Consider the following 24,768-nt stretch of genomic DNA (forward strand, 5'->3'; position numbering starts at 1 on the left):
ATGAAGTTACCTTACAAGCCTAAAGTGATCACATCTGTACTCAAAGGAACCTTGGCTACCAAAGCAAAACACCAAACAAGACATCTGGAAATAGACCTTTAACAATAAAACTCAGTGCAGGGGTGCCCAGTTAGCTCAGTTGGTTAGAGCATGGTCCTGATAACACCAAGGTTGCTGGTTCAATCCCTGCGTGGGCCACTGTGAGCTGCGCCCTCCCTAAAAGAGTCAACTATGCCACTGTAGCATGAAAGCAATGTGTAACCAATGACCATGGCTGTTGCCCAATAAAATTTAAAAAACAAAACAAAAAAACTCCGTGCAAACTTGCTTACAGTGTTCAAAGCATGAGATCTTGGTATTGGTAAGAAGAGTCAATGTGAACTTAAAAAGACTTGCTGCTCCTCCCTCTCTATCCCAATGAGGCTCTCCGTCTTTCTGAAACACTTCTGCCCTGAATGGCTCTCTCAATATAGAAGATAGCCCTAGAATTTAGGCAATTAAAGCTATTTGTGCACCCTCCCTTATCAAGAGGCAGGATCAGTTTCTTTTTTACAAATCACCATAACAGAGTACAGGAAAAATTAAGATAATATCCCATTCCCTTGCTATGGACAAAACTACTTTCTGTATTATTGAATTTTCTAAAATAGAACCTCATTGTGTCTGCTATGACTAATGGAAGTAACTAGCACCAGCCATATCTCAGCAGTCATTTGTTATCCTCCTTTTATAAGGGACCTACCTCACTTTTTTATGTCTTTAGTTTACTCCAATCTTACACAGTGAGATTTCAGAAATACTCCCATGAAGCCTGAAGTCCAAAAATGATCTAACACACAGAAAAGCAAAGAAAGGAATGTGTCGTGGCAAAGGAATTTTTTTTTTTTTTTGAGCAGAGTAATGGAGAAAGGGAGAAAAAAGTAGGCCTTTCTTGAGCACCTAAACTTGTAAAAGCAACTGATGTTTAACTTATTTATGCCTCATACACAATTTTATAATTAAAGAAACTGAGGTTCAGAGAGGCTACTTAACCTTCCCAAGGTCACACAACAGAACCAGAATTTGAATCCAGTGTTGCTCAACTCCAAATTTTTCTGTTAGAATATATTACAGGAAAATAGAAGAACCTAAACCATGAGAATTAAAGCAACATTGCATCACATGGGATAGGAGCAAAAGGAAAAATAAACGGTGACGGATAATGCAAAGGGATCGTACGTAGTACACTACAAAGATTTGGGGGGAAGGTGATGGTGGTGTTGTTAGAGTTCCTAGATGGTCTAAAACGGTGTATCAAGGTCACCTGGACAGCCTGTTTAAAATGAACACTGCATGGGGCCGGCCGAGTGGCTTGTTGGTTAAGAGTTGGCTTGGTAGCGCGAACTCTGAGCAGCAGGGCCGCCGGTTCGAATCCCACATGGACTAGTGACGCTGTGCCCTCTACAGCTAAAATGGTAAACAATGGTTCAACCGGGAGCTGGGCTGCCGTGAGTCGCTGGCGATTGTGTAGGCTGCAATGGGGCAAAAGTGGGCTGCCATAAGCTACCGTGAGTGGCCGGCAGCTGTCATGAGCTGCTGTAAGCAGCTGTCCAGTGGCGGGAGACAGATCTGCCTCACTCGAAGAGTGCAATGATATTACCAACATGGGCCAGTGAAGTGACATCCTCCCCAACTGGACTGAGGAACGGGAGAACGGCAACTTGTCTGTTCCCCTTCCCCGACTTCCCAGTACTATTCCCTCCCCCAATTCCTCAATTTAAAAAAAACCTTTAAAAAGATAAAATAACATAAAATGAACATTGTCTGACGCCCACCCCAAGTTTCTAATTCAGTAGGTCTGGGGTGAGCCCCAAAACTTGAATTCTAACATGTCCCCAGGAGATAATAATGTTCCTGGTTTGGGAATAGCACTTGAGAACCAAAGGTCTCATAATAAACACATGCTGATATAGCTAGTCTCTCTCTCTGACTTTATCACATCCAAAATAGTACCATCTAGCAGACCTGCCAAATTCAGTGGCTCTATGGGGGACTAAAAATTCGGCAGCTCTGTTAGAATGAATATTACAGCAATAGTCCTTTGCCTTCAAGGAGCTAACAGAAAATGACCGGCCCAATCTCTGCCTCAATTCTTTCTGAGAACTCATAAGAGACAAGTATAAAAAGGAATCAGAAAAGCATGCAGAGAAGAAAGAGTGCTGAACTTCTAATAAGACACCAGATTGGAAAAGTTTAAAGAAAAAAAAAAAGTTCCTCCTTGTTTTAATTTTAAAAGGGTTCTACCTGCTGAAAAGGGAATTAAGAAAACAATCCTATTTACAATAGCATCAAAAGGGATAAAATATTTAGGAATAAACTTTACCAAAGAGGTGAAACACTTGTACACTCACTAAAAACTATAAAACGTTACTGAGAGAAATTAAAGAAGACACAAACAAATGTAAAGAAATCCCATGTTCATGGACTAGATGACTATATTGTTAAAATGTCCATAATAGGGGCCGGCCGAGTGGCGCGTTGGTTAAAGAGCTGGCTTGGGATGCCAGAGGGCCCCGGTTCGGATCCCACATATGAGGGTCAGTGACACTGCCCTCTACAGCTAAGATGCTGAACAACAGCTCAACCTGGAGCTGGGCTGCCGTGAGTCACCGGCGACGGCGTAGGCTGCAGCCCCTGCTGCAGTGGGTTGTCATGGGCTACCATGTGTGGCCAGCAGCCAGCGTGAGCAGCCATCCAGAAGCCAGCGACTGATCTGCTTTGCCCAGGAAGAGCGCAATGATGGTGCCAACTTGGGCCAGTGAAGCAACGTCCTCCACAACTAGACTGAAGAACAAAAGGACAGCAACTTGTCTGTTCCCCTTCCCCGATTCCCCAGCGCTGTTCCCATCCCCCAATTCCCCAATTAAAGTATATATCTATCTATATCTATCTATCTATCTATCTATCTATCTATCTATCTATATATCCATAATATCCAAAGCAATCTACAGAATCAATATAATCCCTATCAAAACCCCAAGGGCATTTTTTGCAGAAAGAGAAAAAAAGTCCTGAAAGTCATATGAAATCTCAGAGGACCCCAGATAGCCAAAATGTTGAGGGGGGAAAAAAAAAAGAACAAAGCCAGAGGCCTAAAACTTCCTGATTTCAAAACATATTACAAAGCTACAGTAATCACAACAGTATGGTACTGGCATAAAGACAGGTATCTGGACTAATGGAACTGAATAGAGAGCCCAGATATAAACCCTTGTATATATGGTCAAATGATCTTTGACAAGGGTGCCAAGACTACACAATGGGAAAAAGATAGTCTCTCCTCCAACAAATGGTACAGGGAAAACTGGCTATCCACATGCAGAAGATGAAAATGGGCCCTTATCTTATGCCACATTAAAAAAAAAATAGCACAAAATGGATAAAAGACCTAAATGTAAGACTTAAAACTACAAAACTCCTAGAAGAAAACAGGGGAAAAGCTTTATGACATTGGAATGAAAAATAACTTCTTAGATATGACATCAAAAGCACAGGTAACAAAAGCAAAAATAGACAAGAGACTGCATCACACTTAAAAATCTTATGTATAGCAAAGGAAACAATCAGAGAATAAACACAATCTACAGAATAGGAGAAAATATTTCCAAACTATGTATCAGATAAGGGGTTAATAACATCCAGAATATATAAAGAACTCCTACAACAACAACAAAAGACAATTTAAAAATGGGCAAAGGACTTGAATAGATATTTATCCAACTAGCTAACTAGCATATAAAAAGATGTTCAACATTTCTTATCATCCAGGAAATGCAAATCAAACCACAATGAGATATCACCTCCTGCCTTTAGGATGCCCAGTTAGGATGGCCACTGTAAAAAAAAAAAACAGAAAATACCAATGCTGATGAAGATATGGAGAAACTGAAATCCTAGTGCACTGTTGGTGGGATTATACTCATATATGGTGCAGTCACTATGAAAAACAGTATAGAGGTTCCTCAAATAATTAAAAATAGAACTACCATATATGAGCCAGCAATTTCACTTCTGAGTATATATGCAAAAGAATTGAAAAAGGATCTCAGAAATAGTTGTACAACTATGTTCACTGCAGAATTATTCACAATAGCCAAGGTGTACAAGCAACTTAAATGTTCATCGACAGACGAATGGATAAAGAAAACGTGGTACATACATACAATAGAGATTTAGCCTTTAAAAAGAAGAAAATTATGTCATGTGCTAGAACATGGATGAACCTTAAGGACATTATGCTAAGTGAAATAAGCTAGTCACAGAAAGACACATTGCATGATTCCACTTATATGAGGTATTTAAGTAATCAAACTCACAGAAAAAGAAAAATAGAATGGTATTTCCAAGGGATGGAGGAGGGGAAAAATGAAGAATTGTTCAATGAGTATAGTGTTTCACACATGCAAAATGCAAAAGTTCTAGAAATCTGTTGTAAAACTATATGCATAGACTTAACAATACTGTATATTTAAAAATTGTTAAGAGGGTAAATTTATGTTGTTTTTTTTAATCACAAAAAGGAAAAAAAACACCCCCAAACAGATTCCATTTCTCACCAGAACAATGAAAGGAAAGGATAAAAGCCACCTTGCTGATGTGACGTGATTTAAGGAGACAGCAGGGAGAAAGAGGAAAACTGAGAAACAAATGAGAACAGGTGTATGGGAGGAAAAAAGTAAGAGACAAAAAGACTGACGTTCATACTCTGATGCAGCAAAGGAAAATGGTGCAACGTAACAAGCTGCAATTCTCTTTCCATGACAAGGTCCTACTTTCAGCCTTTGATTCCTTTATTACAATTTTCTACTCCGCTCTAACTTAATTTTTAATTTTCTGGCAGATGACACCCAAACCAAGCAGCCTTTTCACCGGAACGCAGCCCTCTGGCCAAGGCGCTCTGCTCAGAGAGAGAAGTGCAAACGTTCTTCTCCAAGATTTTACATAGTCCATCATTACCGGAAGGCTGCTTCCATACTGCATAACCCGACATTACAGAGATCTGCTCACTAAAGTGTGCCCCAGCCAGCAAAATCCCTGGCACCCCCAGTTTCCCTCTTTGGAAACAGAGGAGGAGTTTATTAATTGTTGCTATTAAAAAGTCAGGCAGCTTCTCAGGTGAGGGGGCTGTCAGCGTGTCAGCCTTCAGCAGCAGGGAGCCCCGTGTGGATGGATGAATTAGGCAGGATACCCCAGGAGAGGAGAGGGTACTGCGATGTCCAGTGCCTCCCCCTGGTGGAGCCGAGTGATAGGGCACTTAGGAAATACTTGCCTACACAGGAACAATATCCATACTTTTGGCTTGAGCTAGTGAAATGGTAACCAACACAAAATTGGAATTAAGTAGGACACAAAAGTGGGTGAAGCCCAGTGCAGACTAAGGCACAAAGAAGGTCCAGGCTTTGACTAAAGGGGTAACGACTCAGCTCCTGCTGATGGTTATTATGTGGGAGTGACAGCCAGATCTTGTAACTTTTTTCAACAGAATCCAGAAATCTGGATTTTGGTTGGAAAAAGCTGCCATTTTTAGAAACATTGTGAGGGCCAAACATACCTGAAGGTTATTTTGCAATCTCTGGGTTAATAGAACAGGCCCACACACTGAAGCCAATTTGCACACATGAACGCCTTGACAGGAGTGCTCTCAAGAAGGAGCAGGGAAGTAAGATGTACTGCATCCTCCCTCTCCCCATAAATATGTAAGAAATCCAAAAGGATGGAGGGAAGCTACCTGCACAGCTTTCCTGGGCTGGACTCACTACAATAAGCAAAATATATTATGCAAACAAAACCCATACACCTGGTGTTATTGTCTTAGCAAAACTCCAACGCACCCTTTAGAGCGCTCTTCTGAACAAGTACAGTCGAGAAGGCGATCTTGAAGGGGGAAGGATGAGTACATGGGAAATCGCTCCCAATGTACGTGCAACACATATAGGTCCCTGTAGTCCCCAAACGCTCTACCACTCTGAGCTGACAGAAGCGATTACATCTTTTCAAGTTCTTAGCGTGTAGACAAAGCACACAGCCGGCTTGCTCCCCACCATTCAGCCCCAGAGAGAGGGATGATAGGGGATAATGTAGATCAGTCTAACAGGTGCTAATTTGACCTGCAGTGGGGGGAGGGCTGCCTGTCAAGCACACTGCCTGGAGGACCTGGAGGCAGCACAGCCTCTCCAGCATGCAAACAATTCCCAGGACAGATACAGATTAAGGCTGGAAAACCTTGCTTCAGGGCAGATAGCAGAGGAAACAAGAAACTCTTTAGGCACTTAGGTCTCCTCTTAACAGTCAAAAGATTCTTACAAGAGCCGATACTTAGGACATCTAGTCCAAAGTACTGAGAAAAGACACGTGCAGAAGCCCCTACCTAGCTCTCTGGACTTCATTATCATAACACCTTCTATTACTATAGCACCTGACTCTCTTCCAAATCACGTTCTCATAAAGCAGGGACTGGCAAACACTGCCTGTCAGCCAAATTTGGCCTGCTGCCTATTTCTGTACAGCCCACAAGCTAAGAATGGTTTTTGTATTTTTAAATAGCTGAAAAACATCAAAAGAAGATTGTTTCATGACATGTAAAAATTATATGAAAATCGCATTTGTGTCCATAAATAAAGTTTTATTGGAACACTGCCACACTCATTCACTTACATATTGTCTATGGCTGCTGCTTTCATGCTATAATGGCAAAGTTCACTAGTTGCAACAGAGACCGTACAGCCTACAAAGCCTAAAATATTTACTATCTTGCCCTTTACAGAAAAAGTTTGCCAACCCCTGATAGACTATAACCAGGGACCAGAATTCAAAAAGGCTTGAATATAGTGACCTAGTTGGGCAGGTGAGCAGCAAAGGTGAAAAAGATTAACCACAACGGTACCTCCCTTCCACCCTATCCTCACCCTCATATTGCCAAGGAAAAAAATGGGTTTTTAACTACCTTTGAAGACAAGTCAAATATCCAAATGTTACTGCGTTATGATGGGGCAAGAGATGCCTAAATCCTCCCAATCATTTAGCAAGACCAAGAAGACCATGTGGCCCAAAGCCAGGAAGTAGCGGATGTCATACATGGAACCAAAGTTATGTCTCCCTCATACAAGGCGGTTGAGAAGAAAAGTACATGAACACCTCCAGGTGGCAACTATTTAAAATTAATAACACAGAAGTCCGTCTCAATCCTGAGGAGCAGGTTCCTGGAAAAGCCAGTGGTAGAATTTACTATAGAGAAACTTCAGACTTTATGGAAGAAGGAAAAAAACAAAATAGCATTAAGAGTCCCAGTCTATGAAATTATGAATATCTATGAAATTACGTTCACTAAAATAAAATAGAATGTCATTTTACACATCTTAAATTAGTAATAATGAATACTATACAATTAATTTTCATTTACCACTAACAAAGTTCATACTCTTTGGCCCCAGGAACCGTACCTCTAAAAATTCATCCTCCTCTAGAAACACCTGCACAAGCACACAAAGATGCTGTAGCACTGTTTGTGAAAGCAAACAACAGAAACAATCCAGATTCTACCAACAGGAAACTGGTTAAATTAAGAATTATGGTGGGCCGGCCAAGTGGCGCATTGGTTAGGAGTTGTCTTGGGACGCCAGCTCTGAGCAGTAGGGCCCCAGTTCGGATCCCACATGAAGGCCAGTGACGCTGCGCCCTCTACAGCTAAGTAGGTGAACAACAGCTCAACCTGGAGCTGGACTGCCATGAGTCACCAGCAACAGTGTAGCCTGTAGTGAGGCTGGCCGGCAGCTGGCGTGAGCTTTTGTGAGCTGCCGTGAACCGCCGTGAGCGGCCATCCAGTGTCCGGTGAGCAACTGCCTCACTCGGGAAGAGCGCAATGATAATACCAACATGGGCCAGTGAAGTGACGTCCTCCACAACTAGACTGAAGAACAAAAAAAGGACAGCAACTTGTCTGTTCCCCTTCCCCAATTCCTCAACGCTGTTCTCCTCCCCCAATTCCCCAATAAAATCTTTAAAGAAAAAAAAAAAGAATTATGGTGCATCCAACTGTTGGAATAGTATGCCATTGTTCAAAGAATGTAACAGATCTATAGGAGTTTGGACAATTAAGTTCACAAACTAATCCAAGAAAAAGTGCTACATAGCTCATTGCTGAATATCACTACGGTCACCTTCGAAGTACTCCCCTTGGGAAGCTATGCACCGATACCAGCACCTAGTCCACCCTTCAAAGCAATTTTGGAACTCTTTCTGGAATGGCCATCAGAGCTGTCGTTGTATTACCCTTGATGTCCTGAATGTCATCAAAATGTCTTCCTATCAATATTTCCTTTACCTTCAGGTAAAGAAAGAAGTCACTGGGGCCAGATCAGGTGACTAGGGAGGGTATTCCAATACAGTTATTTGTTTACTGGCTAAAAACTCCCTCACAGACAGTGTCGTGTGAGCTGGTGCACTGTCATGATGCAAGAGCCATGAATTGTTGGCGAAAAGTTCAGGTCATTTTCGCCTTTTTCACGCAGCCTTTTTAGCACTTCCAAATAGTAAACTTGGTTAGCTGTTTGTCCAGTTGGTACAAATTCATAATGAATAATCCCTCTGATATCAAAAAAGGTTAGCAATATCGTTGCAACAAGTTTGTGAACTTAACTGTCAGGCCTCTTACATCTCAACATGGAAAAATGTCCAGATATACCGTGTTTCCCCAAAAATAAGACCTCGCCGTAAAATAAGCCCTAGCTTGATTTTAGGTGCCAAAATATGGCACCTTGGCATACTGAATATTTCAAGCTGAAGGAGTTTGTGGAAAAGGCACCCTTCTCCCTAAAACAGGTCATAAAACCCTCCTGTGAGGGTGCGTGCCCTCCATATCCTGGAGGAATCATGCTAGGGCTTATTCTCCAGCTAGGTCTTATTTTCAGGGAAACACGGTAGTACGTAAAATACGTAAATGATGAAAATGGTAGATTTAGCATGATCCCATTTAAAAAAAAAACTTTCCATTTGCATAGAAAAAAATTCTGGTGTTAACACAAATTATTAACAGCGGTTAGCACTGTGAGAACATAATTCACTTTCTATATCACATTTCTGTAATGTTTGGATTCTTACAAATGAATTTCTATTAGTTTTGCAAGCAGAAAAAACAGACACCTGAAACTTTCCATTTATGATCTCTTGCTCACCATAAAATTTTCAGCCTCTCCCTTCCTCAATTTCAATAGCATGCCATCATGGTTGGGGGGTGGGGTAATAGCAGGGCTTTGTTGCAGATAACACGCCTGCTAAGAAGCTTTCTTTCTTTCTTTCTTTCGCAATTCTTCATCCAAACATTTAAGGACCAATCCTGACACAATCACTGACTCCTGACTCCTGCCTTCCCACTTTCACCACAGTCTTGAGACACAAATTAATCTCAAAAAAGTGTGTGATGTTGGCCAACTTTAATTTACCTTATTTAGCAGAGCCTCTTCAGTCTATTCTTAATCAGCAGCCACACTGATCCTTTTAATATATAAGATCATGCTACTCCACTTCCCAAATCACTTGGACAGAGTAAGAGGTAAAATCCCTTAAATAGCTTGGAAGGCCCTGAATAATCTGGTCCCCATTACCTCTCAAACTTCATTGTCTATCACTCCATCCTTCGCTGTGCTTTAGCCAAGCGTCTCAGCGATTTTGCATTTGCCCTTCTCTCTGTCTAGAACGCCCTTGCTCCCAACATCTAAGAGTAAGAGTTTACTCCATTACTTCCTTGAGGTCTCTGCTCCAGTGTCACCTCATCAGACTTCCTCTGATGATCCTTTTTTTAACACCACAAACTTCCACCCCGGCACTACATTTTTTTTTTCTTTTTAAGATTTTATTGGGGACTTGGGGGGAGAGGAACAGCATTGGGGAATCGGGGAAGGGGAACAGACAGGTAGACAAATTGCTGTTTCTGTTCTTCAGTCCAGTTGCGGAGGACATCGCTTCACTGGCCCATGTTGGCACCATCACTGCGCTCTTCCCGGGTGAGGCAACCAGTCGCCAGTCACTGGTCGGCCGCCCACAGCAGCTCCCGGCAGCTCACACCGGCTGCCAGCCGCTCACGCTGGCTGCCAGCCACTCATGCAGCTCACGGCAGCCCACTGCAGCCCTGCTGCAGTCTATGCCGTCGCCGGTGGCTCATAGCAACCCAGCTCCAGGTCAAGCTGTTGTTCATCATCTCAGCTGTAGAGGGTGAGCGTCACTGGCCCTCAATGTGGGATCCAAACCGCAGCCCTGCTGCTCAGAGCTGGCGCTCCCAAGCGAGCTCTTAACCAGCTGAGCCACTTGGCCGGCCCCCAGCACTACATTTAAAAATATTTTTTTCCATAATTTATCACCACCTGGCATCTTTGGTATTTTATTTTTTTATTGTCTTTCTCCCATTAGAATAAAAGATTTATTGTTGGTGCTTAAATCGTAGCTGGTACACAGTAGGTGCTTAGTAAATATTTGTTAACTGAATGAATCAACAAATTGATCAAAGTAATTACTTCACCAGTCCAATTCCCAGGATTATAATAAGGAGCAGCCCTTGTATGTATTCTTCAGCTCCCTCCTCTAAGGCCTGGCTTTACCTTCCCCCAGCTTCCCTTACCTCTCTTAAAACTAAGCTGTTTAATTCCACCATTAGCTTTGTCTTCATTTAGAGTTCTCAATACCTGGTTCTCTCTTTTCCCAAAAAGAACAAGTCATGATTTACCCATACCACAGGTTAAAATCTCTCGGTTGAGGATTCTTCCCTACTCTTTGTCCTCAAATGCCAAACTTCTGAGTAAAAACTCAAAGGTTAGGAAGGGCTTATTGTAACTTGAATACCAAAAGGCAACAACTGCACCAATTTTTAGGGGCATAATTAGAGGTAAAGCAAAACTCTCTCATAATATAAGGATTCTGTTCCCCCAGGAAAAAAAATAACCTAAAATCATCTCAAAACTAAAAAAGATTTATTCTAATGCATGGATTCCAAAACATAAAAAGATGGGCAAGCACTTTCTCAAACCCAAAACACCCTACTTCTAAGCAAATTCAATGAAAGCCTTCCACAGAAACTACAAGAAACATACAGTGCCAATGGGAAACCGAACCCTCACATTTAATTTGGGTGATTCAATCTAATTTTGACTTTATCAAGACTTTATCAAGACCAAGTATGCCATCATTGAGACTACGGAGAGTCTTTAAGGAGAAAAGCAAAATAACAGCACTGATTGGCAGAGATATTGGTATCACTGAGATGCCAAGCCCAAGACCAACAAAGTGGTCTCCAGAGGAAGCTGTATCTGATGCCAGTCTGCTCAAGGAACAGGTAGGCCTTGAACCGTCAGTGGGGGCCAATATGAAGGACAGCTGCAGATGCATAAGACTTATTACAGGATTCAGGACAACTAATACACAAGTTAGGAACAGGGCACCATAGTGAAACATCAGGGGAATAAATTCTAGGTCGCTTGAGCTCAAGTTACAGAAAGTGCCTGCCACGTACAACTATAGGTAATACCACCTCATTTCTTCAACAAGGACTTACTGAGCCAATGACTCTTTATAAGACTAAAGGATGTGATATGATAATTGATTTTTAACCAGAAAAGCCAAAAAGGATTTACACTGCATACTGGATCATTTAAGGGATGTAATTTCAATTCCATTTGTTCAATTAAACTAATGTTTATTGAACACCTACTATGTGCCAGGTAGTATTCTAGGTACAAGAAGGATAGATACATAATCACTGCCTTCAGAGAGCTAACAGGCAAAAAGGGAAACAAATACTTCTGTATGGGTGCAATATTACAAGGAAGTATCTATATCTAGCAGCGAAGAAGAAGAAGTGATTATTTGGGGCAGTCAAAGGTTTCCCAAAGGAAAAGGTGACAACTGTGCTAGATTTTGAATAATAAATTGCATATACTCCCCATCCAAAGAAACAGGGAAGGATTTTAGATATATAAACCCTTTAGACCCAGTTAGGTCAGTGACACAGAAAAACTACTCAAGTTGGACCCCTCTCTGTATTACAATGAAGCTGAAAAGACTGGAACTTTCCTAATTTCTAGATCATCTTCTCCCTCCGTGGACCTATGACTAGCCCTGCAGACATATCCATCTATTTCCCTCTATCAATGATGTTTTGGCTGAACGCTCCCTGGAGAATACCCATGTAACTATAGCAGAAGGATCAAACAAGTTAGCTGGCCCATGGAGCCTCAAGAGGCTTCATATTGCTCCACTCGAAAGCAAAGCAATCCCCTTGCAGAAGTCTTAAAAAAAAACCTTAAATCTACTGAGGGCTTGCAACTCTAACCTTCGATTATCTGGGCCAAATTTTATGCTATAACCATCAATGTCTTTCTCAATTTTCATCTATCAAAAGGGAAAAGTAAAGATCCAAAGATATCAGTTCTCGGAATATATTCTTACTAAATACTTCAGACATAAGGCCTTGCTACCTATCTGGAGGAGTGGATAAACAATTTAGTTGGAGAAGACTTAGCCCAATTTTGATCCTCCACTTGGGATTTTAACAGTGAACTTCCCTAACTGGGATCACTTTGAAGGACTAATCATACAGTTCTATGAAAAATAACTAAAATAGTGTTTCTCCTGTACCCCTAGAAACATTGTGTTGGTTACATTTCTACCCAGAGACAATAATTACAAATGATCTTTGAGACTTCCAATTTCTTACCAAGAAACTTGAATAAAAAACACCTCAGTTAATGATCCACGGAAGTAAATGAAACTTGATGGAGAAAACTTCTGTACGAAAGCACTAATTTCAAGTGAATTGGAGGAAAGAGTGTCCCCTATAGGACCCAAGAATTCGAATTCCACCTTTGCTACAAGCGCCTCTTTAAAGTTATTTCCTGTCTCTGCATCTAAGTTTTCTCATCTATAAAAAAAAAGAAAATGTACTTTTAAGCTCTAGGCTTTCTCCAGTTTTAAGATGCCATTTAAATAGTTTTCTCTTTTTCCTAATTATCAGCCTTTCAAGGCCACAGGGACTCCTGCTTACAGGAGCCACAATCTCCTGATCTTCTCCCTAGACCCTGGGCGATCAGACCTAAAAAGAAGTTTCTTGTGGTGAAGCAAAGGGTATGCCACCCAAGTTACAAACTGGAGTCAGGCTACACAAAAAGCTTGCCCTCTACTGCCCACAAGCAAAAGGAGACAAACTGTGTACTTGTTATTATGGGTAACACAGACGAACACTGAAACACACACTAGTGCTTAACACTCTCACTATTTGCAAACACTATTAATTATATTAGCAGCACCAAGGATCAAAACATGCCTCTTTAGTCTCTCTCCCACTACGAAGAGAAAGACTAAACCCTCTCCCTTCAAGTAGACGTATACACAGTAAGAACACCTTTTTTCCCCTACCAGTCTAGCCTAGTGGCAGCAGCAGCCCAACACTGACACCTGCTGGGGAAATCCAAGGAAGGGCCGGCTGGCTCATCAGCTGGAGAATGTCGGCTCCTTTGGAAGGTAGAACATGCCGATTTAGCACGTTTGTATTAATGCTTTACACTAGAATGCAGCCAATCAATTTATGAGAAAGTGGTGGCCCTTCTTTAAAGGGTGGGTGTGCACTTAGAATATCTTACAATATACCTCATTTTTGAGTAAAATGTCAGCCCTCCTGGCTCATGCAAAAGTGACTCCATACTCTGGATAGTGAGCACACAATGTGATCTATAGATTATGTATTATAGAAATGTACATTTAAAACCTATGTAATTTTATTATTGTCACCCCAATAAATTTAATTAAAAAATAAGTGACTCCATAAATAATGTAACTACTGTATTAATATATAATTTTACAATCACCACCCATTACTTACGTATTTTTAAATAAAAAAGTATATATGTAAAAATGTTTACAGCAAAATGACAAGAGACTTCATTTTCTACAACATACATTTTTAAATGTTAGAACTTTAAGCCACAAACACAGTATTTGTCTACAAAAATTTTTGGTATCCTTAATAGTTTCTGGATTTTTAAATAGTTTCTTTATTAAGAAGTGATCATTATTATTTTAGTCACATGTGGCTACTTAAATTAAAATGTATTAAATGTAGCTCCTCAGATCACACTAGCCACATTTCAAATGCTCCACAGCCACATGTGACAGCGGCTACAGTACAGTCCCAGGCTCCAGGTGTAATGTTCTGCACAAATACAGAACATTTCATCATTGTAGAAAGTTTTATTTAAGGACAGCATTTCTCTAGAGAAACATATTGGAGAATTTTCAGACAAAATTGTATGACATCTAGGTGGGAGGACTGGATAGGGAATATAAACCAAAGAAGGCTGGCCAAGTATTGATAAATTTTGAAATCAAGTGGTAAGTATATGAGAGTTCATTTATTATACTTTTCACTTCATTTTTATGTTTGAAGATTCCCATAAAAGTTAAAATAAAAGTAAATAAAAATGTATACCTAAAAATTAGGCAATCACATTAGGACTATACGATGGAAGACAGCCTGGTAAAATCTTTAGTCATGCAGACCAGAGTTCAAATCCCCACTTGGTGACCTACTATGGGACCTTCAACAAGACACTCGATGTCCCCAAGCCTCACTTCCTTCAACTGCAAGATGGGAAACTTAATACCTGCCTTGCAGAGTTGTTGTGGGAATTATTGGGTCGTCAGGAAAGTCATGATGCATTTTTGCATTGAAAAACATAGAAAAATACGTCATGACTTTCCTGACAACCCGATAGAAATAATTAATGCAAAGCAAGAACACAGTAACACATAGTAGGCACTCAGCAAATGGTATCTCTATTATCAAACAGCAGAGTTTACTTTAAATGACTCAGGTATTTCTCAGAACAACAATGAAGAGGTCCTGCTAGAACAGGATGGACAAAGGCTGATCAGAAGCCCAGTGGTGCTAAGGAAACAGGCACTGGTAATTGAAGACAGTCCTTTTATAGCTACCTTTAACAAACTTCTTGAATGTCTACGATATGTCAGACACTGTGCTTGCTACCTTCTCACATCTCCTGACAGAGGAAGAACAGAGTCCCCAGGTCCAGATGTAAGGCAAAATATTCCAAAGCCAGGAATTTGGATGTTAACCCAGAATTGGTCTCAATTGGATGGGCATAGCAACAACCTCTATTACTTTATCTTTCACATCCAACCAAGTTTCCCTTAAAACTGTCCTTAGTAACCATCTATTTACTATCTTGCACACACCATGCCCTTTCCTCCCTTAGTATGAGCTATTCCTCTAAGAGAAAAAGTTATTTCCCTCTCTAAACCCACCTATCTTTCAAGGCTTGATTTTGTGAAGCCCTCTTTGATGATACTTCCCTTTTTCTGGAATTATACTACATTTAATCTCAGTACCATACATGAAGCAGTCAGTCATCTACATCAATAAGTCTTGCCTCTACAATAACACTGGATACTCCCCGTGGGCAAACAACTAGCTCAGTTCTGGAATAATTGTAACCATTCGACAAATACTTATTAACGGGTAACTCTCTAAAGCATCCTCCCAAAATAACAAGTACATTATGTGCACAATCCATACTCCCTCCCTTGCTTGAAGCTTATGTCAAAGAAATTTCAGTTGCTTCAACACAGGATGCAATGCAGAGCAAGCAATATGCTGTTTGGATCCAACAGGCATATTCTGGGAGTTGGTGATTACGCTAGATTTGACCTTTACAGAAAGAAGTCCCTAATAAAAAAAAGATAGATGCACAAACAGCCATACATGGAACATGTGGTGGGCGACTGACAACACCCACTCTGTTTCTTCCATGAAAGAGTTGCCTGGAATGCCGAGTATGGAGAGGCCTTCCTTCTACGAATTTTTCTTCTTCCCCATCCCGAGGTGAATGCCCATCAGGAAGATCTACTCAAAAAAATAAGCAACTAACTTGCTGTCCAAAAAATATATATCCCTAAAAAAATATGAACTTTCCTTTACATATATATTATTTTCTTTTCTCTTTGTCAAGTTGCAATGTTTCAAAAGATAAGATTTAAGAGGTGAACACAAAGCGACACAAAAAGAGCCAATACACTAATCTGTCCCAAGCAGGGTTCTCTTTTTCTACTATAATAACTTCTAGGCACCCTGGGACATTTTCTTAGTTCACAATAACTAGTCCCGAACGTGCAATCCTTCAAGAAGGTCATAAAGCAGGGCAGAGGAAGTCAATGGTTCTACCTCCTCAGCCCTCTCTAACCTAGTCTATACGCTACTGAAATAGGCTAAAGGTCACATGAGTGTAACCAGAAAAGGAGCTAGCAGAGCCGACTGACTAGTACTACTAGGCCCTATCCTCTTTCTGCCACCAGAGCAAGGTTTTCCAAGAAGATGCAATGGAAGCTAGGGAGATCCGAACCAAATGCATGGGTCCCCGACACTGCAGATCCAGCCACAACATCTATAGGACTGAAGGAAGAGGTGTAAAGAGGAAAGTGAGGGATACAGGAGAAGACAGGAAAGCACCTGCTTACCTCCTGAGTGAATCTTCCTCAGAGCTTTCCTCAGGCATATCCTGATGTAAGGCCTCCTGTGATACAGTTCCAGATCTGCTGGACTGGGTGTAAATTCTTTCCCAGTGGCCTGTCTCCTGGTTGAAGGCCACCCCCACAGTCCTCTCCTCCTGCGGACTAGCAGAGCTGCTCAACTCCAGCCTGCTGGAGCTGGGCGTTTGGCCCTCAGTCCGCTCGAGAGGTGGCAACTGGCTGCCACTTGATGGCAAGCCCTCAAAGGTACTGGGGACCTGCCAGGAGGAGCTGGCCTCACCAGAGGAGTAGTTAGGTGTGGTTCTTTCCCAGCGCAGGGTATCGTTGTTGAAGGTCAGGAGGTTGTGGCAAGCACGGCAGCGATTCAGGTGGCCTCGGGACAGGTTGGAGTTGTTCTCACTGCTGTGTGGGGTGGGCTGGTGAGAGGGGCCTGGCCTCTCAGATTCAATGTTATTGTTGAGCATTTCCTGGGCCTGTTGGGTTTGGGGGGCTTCCCCGTTCAGGCTCTGGTCCAGCTCCTGAAGCCGGTCATACTCCAAAAAGAAGCGTCTCAGGTCACATTGAAGCTCATGGCGAATGCTGCCTGAGTTGTTTTGGCTGGAGCCATTCCCTCCATCTGACTCAGCTGCCAACCCTGAAGCTGGAAAACCCCTCCCTTCTGTGGCTGAAGTGTACACAGATGCTTGAGAGCCACCTTCCTGCTGTCTCAGCACAGACAGCAAACTCACCGAAGAGGCACTGGTCCTAGGCGGGGGCATGGATTCTGCCTCAGAGCGGGAGTTCAGACTGAGCACTGTTCGGGTCCACTCAGATCCTGTCAGCCCGGGAGCTATTTCTCGGTGATACCTAGAAGGGTGGCTAGACAAAGGGCCTCCCAAAGAGCGGCGGGTCGGACCCAGACTGAGGTTGCGGAGCGTGTTGCCGGCAGTGCTGCTCTGGACTGTACTGAAGGCAGACGGCCGGTTCAGGAGGCCCTGGTCCTGCTGCGCTGATGAGGCCTGCTCCGGGGGGTGGAAGGGCTCGGTCTGCACAAAAGAAAAGGAAGGGGTAGTAGCCCTGGCAGAAGCAGGGGGGACACTGTCCTGGTGTGGCAAGAGGGAAGGAACTCGAGTGCCAGAGCAGCGGCTGCAAAGGCACAGGATCCCAAGGTGCTGGCAGCACTCAGCTGTGGGGTAACTGACCCGCTGTCGGAGTCTGATGTAAGCGGAAGTCCTGGGGCGTTCCGTGGAGGGTTGAGGGGGAGGCGGTGGGGGTGAGGGGGTAGCAGAATCTTGCACTGTGCTTTGCTCTCCCACCTGGATGCCAGAGGAGCGGGAGGACAGCATGTGCAGGAAATTGTGGAGGAGAGGCGTCCGGCGAACTGGCTGTGATTGCAGGAGGGCACGCTGACGGTAGTGGGATAATTCTGTTCCATCTATGGGGATCTCTGGTTCATCGTCACCCTGCAACGTGGACCAAGGTGGGGTGGGGGTAGAGCCAGGCGGTTAGGTAGAACCTCCAGGTAAGTCAAGAGAAACTACTGATAATCATCCAAGGAAAACAGCTTTCAAAGACAGGCAACAACTCTACCCCTGAAGCACTGAGGCCTGACTGGCTTCAGATTCAGAATCATCATATGGCAATAAATTATTCACTTCCAATTAGCAACATTTCTGAATGAGTACATCTGGCAAACCAATTCTCTCACAAAAAGCATCTCCATGAAACGGAGGCAGTGAGGGGAAGCAAAATGTTAACCAGCCAGAGGCACATGAATGACAAGCTATCCAACACTGCCTGGTTACTTTTTTTTTTTTTTTTCTCTTCTGGTTACTTCTAATGAGGCTATCACTCAGGGGTTTCTGAGCTGACTCCTGTCAAGATGATGGCTGTATCTTTGAATACACAGCCTGAAGCTACTTTTGAATCTTGACTGGAAAGAAACATTTGAGCACTGCAAATTAAAGTCTAAAATAATAAAAATTAGAGCACTAGTTTAGAAAATAATGCCCAGTTGAGATGGAGTTGGAACTGTTGACTAACTTACCTGTTGATTAGAGGGGTTAACAATTGCTGTGAGTAAGTAGTGTCCAAGAGGATCAAATCTCACCAGACTGAAAACAAAAAGAAAGAGACAGACACACAGAGAGATTATGTTAAATGAAAACAGGAAACCTGTGTTCAAATTTATAGCAATCATTACTGGTAACGTAGGATTGCCCAGGTATCCACTTCATGCTAGAGACTTTCAAAACTTTCAAACAGATTAAAATAATATGGCTCAATACTTGTTACCTCCTCACACTTGCCAGAATAAGGGCATTTGTATCACAAAATAATTTCAAAACAACAGCTAGGCTTTCATCCCAGGAAGCAGCTACATTAAAAACACACTGGCTCATATCTAAGAGCTCATCGTAACAGTAAAGCATCGAATGCTCCCTTACTCAGCCACAAATTCAGCTCTTCCCTCACACAGTTACACTGGCAAAAGGCATGAGTTCTGGGGACAATAAACAGTCTCAGCATCAAGTAACATAGCTGAGACTAGGAAATTAGCCTATACCCAACTGCAATACCAAGAGAACCAAAAGAAAACAATGCATCAACTTTAATTCAGGCAATGTGTGTTTTGATCTTGAAAGCTAAATAAATATCAATGGGCAGATTTGAAGCATACTTACATCTTCCAGTTTGATAAACACAGATAACCAGTGATGAGCAATTACTTCTCAAGCTATCTACGACCTGAACACCTTTCGGGTTTCCCAAAAAAGGGCCCTATCCCAAACCCAGATAGCTTTGAACCTAAAAAGGATTCTAATGACTCCAGTCTATACAGATTAGAAAATGAGGCCAATAATGATCAGCTAAAGTGAACAAAATGAACTGCTTTCCAACTGACTGGCCAGCTGCTTAAAAAGGAGGAGCCATCAGGATAAGCACCAGCCCTGGGCAGAGATAACTATCTGTCCCGAGGTGACAGTGACTGTAAACGCTCTCTGCCATGCCGATCCTATGCCAGACGTCACTGGTGGGAACAGCACTCACCGGACCCGCTCCATCTCGCTAGCTGTCTTCACCACAGCGAAGGGCTCCCGTCGACTCCAGTCCCAGAAGTGGATCTCGTTGGCAGTGGCAATCAGTAGGAGCTGGGCCGTAGGGTGGAAAGCCAGAGAGGCAATGGCATTGTTGCTGTCTGTGAACCAGCTTTCACTGCCACCCTACGAATGAGCCAAATCCCAAATATTCTCAGGTTACAAGCTGCCACCAAACTGGGATGTCAATTTTAAGAAAGGTCCGTTTAAGGTAAAATGATTACTGCAGAGCCTACTTTAAACATGTCCCCTGTAAAACACTAGAAAATCAGTGATTGGGCAGTATCACCAATTTATCAGAAAAATATCACTGTTAGCACAACTCCTGTTTCTGAAGCCTGGAAAAACCTGATGCAGGACATGGTGCACAACCCACTGGCCAGTCACCAGGACAAGGAGCATATTGCTTTGACAATCATGATCAGAGGATAGTACAGTCCTTGCTTTAAGACAACAAAGATCCATCCTGAACCTATCTTAGAGCCTCCTGTCCTACGTCACAATGGGCAGACAGAAGAATAGTTACACAGGGCATTCATCATAGCATGGAGGACTATGGGCGAGGCTTGCTATCAATTAAGTGGGCAACAACTATCCCTTCCTCATATATAGTCCCAAGAACCTGGCTAGTCTCTTCTCCAGACTTAAGAATCCAATGGTAAACAAGTCTGCGTTTAGAATACAAAGAAAATACTTACGTGTAAATCCCAAATCCTAACCTCCCCATCTAGGCATCCAGAAGCAATAAGGCCTGAGATGGTGGGATGAAAAGTGACACACCATGGAGTGCGACGGTGTCCAATCAGAGAATGAACACATTTGCCAGTCTTCACCTCCGTAATATATATATTATGGTTCACGTGGGTGGAGGCCAAGAGAGTCCTAGGGAATCAAAGAGAAGGAAGTGAATGTGAAGCAATTGGGAGGGTAACAAACTTTATCAGCTTTGGACAACATAGAAAATTGGTACTATCCCCACCCAAGGATGAAAAAAACTACACCTCGGGCACTATAAACAACAGATATATTCCGATCTTTAAAAGCTTTTGGCTTCTCCACACTGTCTCCTAATGACACATATCCCCTCCAGGGAATATTTTGTCTATCACACCATTGGTGGCCTATATCGCACAGGCAAAGATTGGTTATTGAGAAACTTTCCAAGTTTTGATCCTCAAAGTTTATATTCATAGTTTCCTTTGCTTATTCCCATTATTTTTTATGGTTAGCACTGTTCATCTACTTTCCTTCTCTTTCTGATATACAGGCAAAGCTCTGTTCATACAGTGTTTCAAAGAGCCTTTAGGGATTTGACTTGGAAGATCAAGTTAGGCCAAATACACAGAAAGCAATGCTGTCACATGTCTTAGGTTCAGTTATAGATAAATACTAGGTACCTGTCTGGGCTGAAGGCCAGTAAGAAGGTAGAGCGTGGACTATCCGGCAGCTCTACTCTCTGGGAAACAAACAAACAAACAAGTTAAAATACATTATTTATAAACTATGGCCCACTATCTCAAAAGGCACATGAACCATTCTAGATTAGTATTCACAGTGTAAGCTTAAAAACTGAACATTATAATCAAGCTACAAATTGAGAGAGATAAATCTAAATTACCTTTAGGAAAAATGTCTAACTCTAAAGGAAGAAGGTGTTTCTAGCCCATAAATTCTTCCAAATTTGTATATAATAACTCCCTAAGTTACATAGTATATCAATTCTCCTACACAAAATAAGTTATACCCCAATTCTATGCCATTAACCCAATCTAAGGCCCCATTCTACTGTCACCCCTACAAACCCTATGTCAAAAGTAACCATTTTTCTTACCTTGCCCTCCCATTTCATCCACCGGGTTTTATCTTCTACCAGCTCCTGCAGAAGCCGCTGAGCTCCAAAGGCCCGAGTGCCCCGTTCTCGCCCCCAGAGTATCCTGACAGCATTCTTCTCTGGAACAACCTTCATGGTGCTCAGCAGCCACTGTCACACCAGGCACGGGAAGAGAAGGAGCAAGCAATAGCTCCGCACGCTGAAGCAGCTAAAATGAGGCCATTCAGGTCCTTGTAAGTTGTCTTCATGGAAATCTAAGGTATGGACATTAATGTCAAAGAACATGTATTCTGCAATCAGAGAAGCTTCCCACTGCAAATACAAGTCTAGCTCAAAGAGGAAAGTCTTCTTTTCATATTTAATGACACTTTCTCAGAGAAGACCCTTCTCCCAGGAATTTTTTTCCAAAAGTATTTCATCCTTAAATTCCTCTCATATTCTCCACAGCTCAGCTTCATATCTAAAGAACAGACCATTCTCTAAAGCAATTATTCTGTTATTATCAGGCAGGAAGTTTTGCTGCTAATAAAAAGGTCTAAAAACCTATCAAAACCAAAACACACCACCAGTCCTCCCCTTTCTATGCCATGCTGCTTCCCTAGTTGCTGGCATACCTCCTTACCACTTGGGCAGCCTCCAAACTAAGGACAGGTAACCAATTTTTAAAAGCTATTGCTTCAGATATGGTTCTTATGTAGCAGCTTCCATTCTGTCTCCTACCTAAAAGCAGGTGCATAAGGACTACTTTGGGGTGCCCTTCTTACTCTCTTTTTCTCTCCCCCACTAAAATTTCAGAAGATAGAGGAGGAAAGAGAAGAAAAAAAATTCAGTTCGTTTTTCTCATCCACCACAAGCCTTTTGTGATAAAATTATCACAAAATAAACAAAAATTCTACTAAAATGTGAACTAGCAGCAAAATATACACATGTGAAACAATTAAAGAATTGTGATTCCTCTATAGAACAGAATATTCAGCCCAATAAAATGGAGTTTCAAAAGAATACATAATGGGCGGCGACCAGTTAGCTCAGTTGGTTAGAACGTGGTGCTGATAACACCAAGGTTGCCGGTTTGATCCCCGCATGGGCCACTGTGAGCTGCACCCTCCTTAAAAGAGTCAACTATGCCACTGTAGCATGAAAGCAATGTGTAACCAATGACCATGGCTGTTCCCCAATAAAATTAAAAAAAAAAAAAGTTATGTAAACGTTATTCATTGCAGCACTGTTTCTTCAACTCTATTATGAAAATTTTCAAATTTACAGAAAAGTTTTAAAAACAGTAGAATAAACACACACTATTCACCACTCAGACTCAAGAATTGTTAATATTTTGTCAAATGTGTTTTATCTATCTCTGTGAATAGAGATATGGCTCTATCTGGGCTGTTGTTTTTTTTTCTGAACCATTTCAGGAGGCATCAAGACACTCTAACCCTACAGACCTCACTATGTATCTCCTAAGAATAAAGACATTTGGCTTCACAACCACAATACCATTATCACATCAATTATCAGCTAATACTCAACTCAGTCCTCAAATTTCCGCAACTGTTAAAAAAAAATGTCTTTAATAGTTGGCTTTAAAAACAAAAATTCCAGAACTCAATCAAGCTCAAGCAATGAATTTGGATGTTATGTCTCTTTAGTCTCACTTATTCTAGAATGGCCTCCAAGTTTCATTTTGGTTGGGTTTATTTATTTACAACACAAGCTTTTTAAAAAGACCAGGACAACTGACTGGCAGAGTATCTTACATTCTAGTTTTGCCTAATTGTTTCTTCACAGTGCCATTTAGCTTGCCTCTCTATTCCTTATATTTCCTGTAAACAGGAGGTTAGGTCTAAAACACTGATTAGACCTAATGATAGGTGATGCTATCTGTGTACCTCATGATGCAATACATCACATTCTGCACATGTGCATCACAGTGGCACATTCTCAGACTGTCCCACTTTGTGGACTTTGGTAACCTATGTGATCACTTGGCAAAACATGATCATTTGGCTGAGTGTGTAACAGTCAGAGAGAGTTCTCTTTATGAAAGTATATTATTTCCCCTGTGCAGTTAGCAATCTGTGGCTAACATTCGGCACAACGTGAATATCCTGTTCTTCCTCAACCTTTTGCTTAATGGTTTAGCAGTCACTGATGCTTCTTTCTTCAATTGCTTCATTTTGGGGGCTGAAAAAGGTTGATTTTCTAATTTCATAATTATTTCTCCATTTATTAGCTGACATTCTTCTGGAAAGAACTTTCCATTAATAACTGAAGCAGGGTAAATGCTGTAGGATAATTACTACTTCTGTCATAATTATTTGTAATAATAGCAAAAACTGGGGACAATTCAAGTATCTATTTAAAGGGGACTGATGACTAATATATGTAAGGAAGATTCTCTGGGTACTGACAGTAAGAGATCCCCAAGATATATTGTTAAGAAGAGGAAAAAGCAAGGTACAGAACAAAATATATAGTAAAGGCTACCTTTTGAATAAGAGGAGAAATTAACAGTCACTTATTAGGGACTGAATGGACAAGGTGAATGAAGACAAAGATGAAAGCAAGACTTCTGTGTTTTTGTTTTATGTCATTTTTAAAATGTATTCCTTATTAACATATTATTTTTAAAGTAATGATGTGAAAAATGCATGTTAAGTGAAGTAAGCAGAATACAAACTTATATACAAAGTATGATCCCAATTTTGTTTTAAAAAAAAGATCTGGGAGAATAATGATACAAAAGAAATATAAAAAATACTAACCATGGTTTTCTTTGGGTGGTGGGACTGTAGGTGATTTAATAATTAGAAAAGGCAGTGTTCTTTTTTCGTTTTTTACATTTAAGTAATAAATGCTTGTTGTAAAAAGTCAAACAACAAATTGGCTCTTTACATTTCATGAAAGGCAGCAATCTAAAAAGCATACAACTAAATGCATTCTAACACAGACAGAAGGAAAAAATTTTACAACCTGTGCTGAAAGGGGTTTTCTCCCTAGAATATTAAAATGTAAAGTCAGAAAGAGTCTACAGAAAGACACAACTCCAAGTTCCTAGTCACATACAGCACACGGTTCCCTAAGGAATGACAAAGGAACGAACTCTAGCCTGTATCCTCCTGGGATGGCTCTCATCCCTCAACAGTGCATGATATAAATATGTACACACTAAAAATGTCAACATGCTGCAAGCCAACCTCCTGAATAAACTAAGGATGAACTAACTGGATGGCAATAATCTCCGTGGTGACCCTGACAACTCATGGTTTAGGACCAAAAGTCTGGAAGTGAAAGTGC

General features: G+C 41.6%; 1 protein-coding gene across 9 annotated transcripts in view; it reads right to left on the minus strand.

Annotated features, from left to right (window-relative positions):
• Positions 1-24,768, minus strand: part of AMBRA1 (autophagy and beclin 1 regulator 1) — a 172,257-nt gene that overhangs the window by 121,041 nt on the left and 26,448 nt on the right. For 6 of the 9 annotated variants that reach the window (XM_019656466.1, XM_019656461.1, XM_019656464.1 and 3 more), the window contains exons 2-7: positions 21,472-21,725; positions 21,038-21,096; positions 20,339-20,522; positions 19,594-19,766; positions 18,590-18,656; positions 16,552-18,005 (exon numbers count right to left, since the gene is read on the minus strand). In XM_019656466.1, coding sequence (XP_019512011.1) covers positions 16,552-18,005; positions 18,590-18,656; positions 19,594-19,766; positions 20,339-20,522; positions 21,038-21,096; positions 21,472-21,606 — 2,072 coding nt within the window. In that variant the 5' untranslated portion in view covers positions 21,607-21,725. The remainder of the gene's footprint in view (positions 1-16,551; positions 18,006-18,589; positions 18,657-19,593; positions 19,767-20,338; positions 20,523-21,037; positions 21,097-21,471; positions 21,726-24,768) is intronic. The other 3 variants (XM_019656468.1, XM_019656469.1, XM_019656467.1) reach the window with 1 other exon arrangement.

The sequence above is a fragment of the Hipposideros armiger genome, unplaced genomic scaffold (genome assembly GCF_001890085.2).
Source record: "Hipposideros armiger isolate ML-2016 unplaced genomic scaffold, ASM189008v1 scaffold_258, whole genome shotgun sequence".
NCBI classification, from domain to species: domain Eukaryota; kingdom Metazoa; phylum Chordata; class Mammalia; order Chiroptera; family Hipposideridae; genus Hipposideros; species Hipposideros armiger.